The 7,781-nt window shown below is 40.3% G+C and overlaps 2 protein-coding genes across 2 annotated transcripts; one reads left to right on the top strand and one right to left on the bottom strand.

The window, feature by feature from the left end:
* Positions 1-295: 295 nt before the first annotated feature.
* Positions 296-3,475, bottom strand: bbs12 (Bardet-Biedl syndrome 12). The gene is made up of 2 exons (XM_058408846.1): positions 3,294-3,475; positions 296-2,795 (listed from the first exon to the last, which is right to left on the bottom strand). Exon 2 carries the CDS (start codon positions 2,763-2,765, stop codon positions 750-752), a length of 2,016 nt encoding a protein of 671 aa, XP_058264829.1. The 5' UTR covers positions 2,766-2,795; positions 3,294-3,475; the 3' UTR covers positions 296-749.
* Positions 3,476-3,541: 66 nt separating this feature from the next.
* Positions 3,542-7,476, top strand: cetn4 (centrin 4). Its single transcript, XM_058408847.1, has 5 exons — positions 3,542-3,681; positions 4,438-4,593; positions 6,418-6,546; positions 6,947-7,084; positions 7,361-7,476. Exons 1-5 carry the CDS (start codon positions 3,679-3,681, stop codon positions 7,448-7,450), a joined length of 516 nt encoding a protein of 171 aa, XP_058264830.1. The 5' UTR covers positions 3,542-3,678; the 3' UTR covers positions 7,451-7,476.
* The last annotated feature ends 305 nt before the right edge of the window (positions 7,477-7,781 follow it).

Below are 7,781 nucleotides of genomic sequence, written 5' to 3'. Positions count from 1 at the left end.
TTGCAAAAGTTGCCCCATAATAAACTCTGTTCCATCACACTGTTGATTTAGTGCTGTCATTGTTTTTGTTGCACATTTCCTTCCACAATTTACTGTGAAGGTTTAAAGAAAAACTGTTTAGAAAGTACTATATGGACAATGGGTTGTGGACAACTGATCATCACAGCCATATGTCCTTGTTGAACATTCAAGATTCAAAGTGTTTGTCATGTGCACATTGAGGAAACAAGTTTCCCTATATAGTGAAATTCTTTCTTTGCCATTACAAACAGGCAGTTTGTGGTGGGCCATCATAGTATCTAATAATCCAGGAAATTTTTATTTCAAAAAAGCAATATAAAAAAAGGTATCAAAACAAAACAATTGTGATCCATAAATAGCAGTGCAATACAATTAATGCATTGTACAGTGTCTGTAGACTGGACATCTGGATAAATGTCACATAAACCAGACATTTGTTTATTTTTTTTGTGTCCAAGTCCAAGCAGAACACAACACTGATACTCAAATCTTAACAGCTACAGAGTACAGAGAGCCAAAATCTACCTGACTTGTTCAACATGCTTGACACATTGACCTTGGAACAAAATGGGAAGCACCGAAAGAGACAGCCATGAACTGAAACACAGTGGGCTAGGGAAGTGGACAGTCTGACGAGAAAAGCCACTGGTGACGTCTTTACCTGACAGGATTTATGATGTTATTAAAGCAATGTGAGATGTAACTAAGCTTAAATGAAAAAAATGACACTAAAGAATTAGAAAATCTCTGAATTGTCCTTCTCTGTTATTTATACCTGTGACAATTTCAGTGTCTGTCTGAAGAATCAAAAACACCAGATCCAGAGCTCTCCTCCAGACCTCAAACTTTACCGTTGTATTATCATACACTTCCATTTTTACTCTGTCTTTCTCCACCATCCCCTCGTCATCCTCTTCCTCCTCACTTTCTCCAACTCTGTGCATCATTTCTAAGCAGTTCTTCATTTTCTGAAGATTTTCTGTCATCTTGTCATTCCGAGGTCCACTGTACTCCAGCTGCTTTAAATGCTGAGCTATACATGTCCATGCCTGTGTTTTGGACTTGACATGGCCAGTGTTCACCATCAGTGTGGACACATAATCCATCCAGCTTTCTGCCATCAGCTGCAGAATCACCTTTTCAAACGGCACTGCTGCTGCTGCTGCTCTGGCTGCATTAAGCTCGTCTCCTCTCTCCTCTGGTTGAGATGCATTCCCGTGATTTTGGAGCTGATGGATACAGATCAGTTCTGCAGTTCCAGCTCCAGGCAGCAGTTTTCCATCTTTAAGGGCATGGTGCACACGATAAGCACAACTCCAAAACTGATCCTCTATGCTCTGGAGTTTAGCGTGAACTGAGCTCGTAATGAGTGCCGTGACCAGAGCTGTGTCATCAGTAACAACACTCACCACAGTCCATTCTGTTTCTTCAGTGCGATACTCTCTGAGTGTGTTCAAACGGACTCTGGAACCGACACATTGCTCGCTGAGCTGTGTGATATACGAGACAGGAAGAGCACCCGTAGCTGTAGCAAAATCATTCAAAATGGACACTCGTACATGCTCGATAACCAGGATGTGATAATGGAGGCAGTGATCCTTCAGCTGAGCAGTGACACCTCCACTCACAAGAACAATATCTACCTTGAGGTTTAGAAGTATTCTCAGTGTCCCATCCATCCATTCCTCCTCCTGGCTGATTCCTGTTAAATCAGAGCAATTACTAACGTATGTAACATTTCTTGGCCTGTTGAAACCTACGTGACGGTGTTTCTCACTCAGGTCTCCATGCACCAGGCTGATCTTTAATGTCCGTTCTTCTAAATGCTTGACTAGTAATGTCTGTTCTGCAGACAACACCACCACGTACCCACGGAGTACACTCGCATGCTCCTCAGATAATCCTGGCAACAGACATGTAGCCATTTTATCAATGTCTAGTGCTTCATGTCCCTGATCTTCACGGCTGTATCTACACTGAATCCTGCTAGCTTCAATCACTAACCTCATGGTCGTCTCACATCCGTGACAGACTGCTTCAGCCAGATGAGCGATGTCAAATCTTGTGTGTGTCCTCCCATCTTCTGTTATATGATTACAGTTAAAGTGCCTGCTGTGTTTGAGTTTTAAATTATGCTTTACAGGATATTGAGTTTTGAGGAAACAAAGTGTAGGCACACTATTTATGGTTGTAGCATTGCCCTGAGCCAATTCCCTCACACCTCTACTCAGTGAAGGATTTGAAAGTAAGCCATCCTCAGTATTCATACAGTCTCCACCTCTCTGTGTTTTCCCGCTTAGTCGCTGTTTCTCATGATCAGCCTTAGAAACAACTGACTCCACACTCACAGCACTCAGCTTACAGGCCTCTAGACACACTTCCAACCCCTTTGACATACCGGCTACGATGTGTCGAATGGAAATGCCTTGTTGAAGGCATTCCAGTGCCACCCTGCTCCAGACGCCAGCCAGAAAAAGCAGCGAGGCCGTGCCTGAACGCAGTGTCCCCCAGTGAGCACGAGCTGTCTCACGTAGAAGCTGAGCCACAGAGCCACTGAGCTCTAGATGTTCCAGCAGACGATAACAGGAGCAGACCAGCACTGCCTCACCATTTGCCTCATCTTGGATCATTTTGTAGCGTTTACTGGGACCCAAAAATGTATGAGTTGCAGCTGACATGGCCTCCAGTTGCTGGAGCCCAATATGGCGGCCCTGGTTTATTGCAGCACTTCCCAGCAGTGACATCAGTGGGGTGAAGAGATGTAATTCTACTATCTGTAATAACACCAGAGAGGGTAAAAGATAGCTGAGATTAAGGGGTTATAATATTTAACCATATATATATATATATATATATATATATATATATATGAATCTATACATCTGGATGGATGGATGGCTAGATAGATAGATAGATAGATAGATAGATAGATAGATAGATAGATAGATAGATACTTTATTGATCCTATTAGGGAAATTATTGTGTTACAGCTTTGTTAAGCTTCAATAATTGTGATAATCTTGGGTTACAAACAGGCACTATCTATATGTAAGTAATCCTATGTACTGTTTACACCTATTATGAAATAACTCATAATTCAAAGCTAAAGTGTCAGTATTTCACCACCAGCATGCGAGTCTTGTTTGTTTTAACATTATGGCTAAAGTCAAACAAGCTTGATTAATAATTATCTCGTAATTATGGTGCAAATATTTGAACTTTCTCTAAATAAGACTGTGCTATTCATCTTCGATCGAGCTGAAAACACCAACCTTCTCCGCAGACACAGCTCAATCTCCTTCTCGTCCCCACACCGCCGTTCCGTACGGGGTGTACGCATGCGCGTTGACTCCACAGCGCCAAATGCCGCTCCTGTTGCTAAGAAACTGAGTCTAAACGAACGCTCAACTGCTAAGCGCAAGCTAGATGTCCCGCCTACACGCTTACTATTGGTCAGATGAACTTGTAGTAACGCGAGAGTGAATTTCTATTCGATATTTTAGCTGTCCATCCACGGATGACCACGCCCTTTAAAAAAGTTGTTTGACACCCTTACTTGCCTAAAAACAACGTTACCTAACCTTGCGTAACTGCTCGATATTTACGGTTTGTTTGATTTCTTCGAAACTGATAAGTTTTCGATACATTGAGACGGAGATGGTAAGAAGTCCCTGTGCAGTTTGTTTAACTTAAAATCGAATTTTATACGCAAAGCCGAGAGAACTGTTGTTAGCGAGTTAGCTTGAAGCTAACGGCTTGCTGTTATAGTAACATAGTAACGGGAATTGCATCGCTTCCTTATTCTCTAACCAGCTAGCTAACAGCTAACATTAGGTAGAAATTGAATTAGTAGACTAGCTGCTGTTGCTAGTTGTTTAAAATGGATTCTGCTAAAGTCGACGGTTAGTTAAACCGTTACATTTCCTTACTTTACTTCACCAGCTGTCTTTCTCTCTCTCTCTCTCTCTCTCTCTCTCTCTCTCTCTCCTCCCCCCCTCTCACTCACTGTCTCTCTCTCTCCTTCACCCTCACTCTCTCTCTCTCTCCCCTTCACCCCCTCTCTCACCTCCCCCTCTCACTCACTCTCTCAGTCTCTCTCTCTCTTTCACCCCTCTCACTCACTCACTCACTCACTCACTCTCTCCTCTCTGCCTGCCCCCCTGCAATTTTCTGACAAGATGTAAATATCCAATCTTAGCTTGTTTGCATGTTTAATGTTGCAAATCACTTGAATTTACTTTCAAATGTCCACAAAGTGTCTTGTCTTTGTACTCTCTTTTTATTGATAACAATGTGTATATGCTGCTCTTGAATAATAAGCTCCTAAGATATACAAACATGCTTTCTCAATATTAATTTATGTCACACGACCATGACAGTTTTGTTAAGGAAATTGTAACCTTTTCTTATTTTCAGGCATCCAGCTTCAGGAAACCCAGTGGAACCGCAATTCAGCGAAAGAAAGCAGCTCCCAAACAGGAGCTGAGCGAGGAACAGAAGCAGGAGATCCGAGAGGCCTTCGATCTGTTCGATACCAATGGTTCTGGCACTATTGATGTTAAAGAGCTTAAAGTAAGACAATAACCCAAAGGCATCATATAGCCAAGGCCAAAAGTTTCCATACGCCTAGACTAAAGGCATTCAACCTTACTTTTTCCTGTTACTTTACGTTTCCAGTGAGAATACACTTTGTAGCAATTGGTCACAATATTCTGCCAGAATTTTTAGTCATTCCTTCTGACAGAACTGGGGTAACTCAGTCAGGTCTAAGGGCCTTTTCATTTTAGTCCCCAGTTTGTTTATGGGACTTAGATCAGGGCTTTGTGATGGCCACTCCAATACTTTTTGGTCTTTATGCCATTTTGTTACAACATTGGAAGTAAAATGCTAGTGACCACCTGCAAACATTTAGAAAAAGAAGAAGAAGAAGAACTGAGGGCACGAAGCTTTTATTATCGCCACACTGGTGTTAAGGGCCTTGCTCAGTTGCCCAGCAGTGGAGCTTGGTGGTGCTGGGACTTGAGCCCCAATCCTCTGATCAGCAACCCAGAGCCTTAATCATCCTTACACTTACAGAAGTGCTTTTGAAGTCTCTATCAATTAATGCATCTATACTGGTTCACTAGGTTACAGACTAAGAATACAGCCAGTCTAAAAACTTTGCTGGGAGGTAAAACAGCAAAAAATTCACAAGACTCTACATCCAACTAAGTCATGCAGATAGCACACACAAGTCTGAATCTGTCCTGACCAGAGGAGATTAAATTCAAAATAGAGCGACTTAAAGCAAACTTTAGTCTGGCTTTTTTATGCTGCTCTTCCTTGTGCAGAAGCCATGTCAATGTAGGACACCATTAATAGTGGCTGTACATATTTCTTGTACCTGATGCCTCTACTGTATTAACCAGGACCTTTGTTGTTGTCTTGCGGTTCTGTTGAACCTTTCAGACCAAAGTTAATTTATCCTTTGGAGGTTTTTTGACCTTATTCCTGAAAGATGCAAATTGCTCCTAGGGAGGAGCCAGACTTCTCAAGGTCCACTTTTTTTTTTTGTCTCAGGTTTTTGCCAAGGCTACGTTGCTTGGATTTTCACATGGTATTAAGGGTAAAAAGGCACTGTCTAAAGGTAAATGATAGCTCAGTGGTAAAGGCATAGGACTACTGATGGGCTGGTTGTAAATTCAAATCCCAGGACAACCAAGTTGCCAACACTGGGCTCTTAACCTTCAGCTGCTCCGTTGTATAAATTAGATAAATGAAAGTGGATCTGCATATGCCATAAATGTAACTGTAAACCCTTTTATAGTCACAAACATTAACATCCTGACAAAGATGCATGGCAGTGCAGTGAATAGTGTTGCCACCTCACAACTCATGGGTCCCTGTTTCCTCCAGGCCAGTAAGTGGATTGATTGGCTTCATTAAATTTCCCTTAGGTGTGAGGAAATGTTTGTGCAGTGTGTATGCTTGGAATGGATCCATCGTGACCCTGAACAGGATAAAGTAGTTAATGATGATTGAATAATGATCACTTCTTAATGACAGGCAACTTTATAATTCATAAAAAATATTGTATATGTTGATATATTTATTTTGGTTTATGAGTGGTATTCATGTAGTACGCCTACCTTGTAGTTCAACTTACTGTTCATTTTATTAATATTGCATATAACTTATAAAAGCGACAGTAAGTGTCTTAAATACCCAACAATGTTGCCTAATATATTCACACCAAGATGACACACACCTCTGAAATGTCAGTGTCATAGCTTGTGCTGAGATCCATCTTCCATTTAATGCCTACTCAGAAGTGGACCCTTCATGTACAGTCTAGAGGATCTAAGTTTCATTTTAACTGATTGTTATTAATACCTTGTATTTCCTCGCTTCAATCAGGTTGCTATGCGTGCTCTTGGTTTTGAGCCAAAGAAAGAGGAAATCAAGAAGATGATTGCTGACATCGATAAAGAAGGATCTGGCACCATCGACTTCAATGACTTTCTGTCCATGATGGCACAAAAAATGGTAAAAAGAAACTTTTGTGTATGACAAAACACTCGTGATAATATAGTAATTAAAATAATGAATTTAAAAAACAGGGCTTATATAGCCACCAACACATTTCTAAACGTAAACAGATATTTTGACTAATTTCAGGCAGGTTTCCAATCCCACCACAGTACTGAGACCACTCTTTTAAATGTATTACATACAACTGAATACTGATTGGGGCTTTACCCTGGCTTTATGAAAGTGTGAGTAGTCGTCTAAAAAGAAATGCTTGATGGACATGATTCTGAAGGTGAGGTAAAGCATTAGAGTGGTGCCAGTAACTTGAAATGGGTGACTATTTACACTTCTTTACACACACATGCATTAGAAACACATTTTATGATCAACTTCTTTCTGATTTCTTTCAACACAGAGTGAAAAAGATTCAAAGGAAGAAATCCTAAAAGCCTTCAGATTGTTCGATGACGATGGAACAGGCAAAATTTCCTTCAAAAATCTCAAACGAGTTGCAAAGGAGCTTGGGGAAAACCTGACAGATGAGGAATTACAGGTGAGTGCAGCCTTTTATAGCAGTGTAGAATGTATAAGCTGTTCTCCACACCTGTGCAAAACAATCATGTTCCTGTCTTTATGGTGAAGTTATTAAGTCTGTATTATTGCATGCTGACTCAGGGCTGTCTAGATTAAGTCTGATTGATGTATTCTGTTCACATGTAGATATTCATCATGGACAAACAGCTGATACCCGTTTCAGGGAAATGTTTTTGTCTGATTGATTTGTCTGTGTTTTTGTTCCACTTCATAACCCCATTGATCTCTCTTGCAGGAAATGATAGACGAAGCAGACCGAGACGGAGATGGAGAAATCAATGAACAGGAGTTCTTAAGGATAATGAAGAAGACTAACCTGTATTAAAGTTTTTTTTTTTTCCCCTTTCTTTTCATCTCTGTGCCACTTTTTGTTGCTCTTTTTTTCTTTTTTTTTTTGTCAGTGTAGTTTCTAGGTCATTTTATCAACATGCCAATCTGAAACAAAGAACTTGAATTTTCTCTCTTTTTGCAAATTTTGATATGCAGATTTTTCATTTTATAAGACTTGTAAAATTATTTAATCTATAAACATTTTGTATAATTGAATAAATGGTTTTGAATAAATAGTTTTTGTGGTGTAAACTGTGTGTATAATGCTACTACTCTGGCAACAGTCAAGTTACCTAATTAATACATGTAAATTATATCTTAAAAGA

This window comes from Hemibagrus wyckioides, linkage group LG14, assembly GCF_019097595.1.
Source record: "Hemibagrus wyckioides isolate EC202008001 linkage group LG14, SWU_Hwy_1.0, whole genome shotgun sequence".
NCBI lineage: Eukaryota > Metazoa > Chordata > Actinopteri > Siluriformes > Bagridae > Hemibagrus > Hemibagrus wyckioides.
Note: the sequence above shows the minus strand (reverse complement) of the source record. Positions and strands in the feature narration are given on the sequence as shown.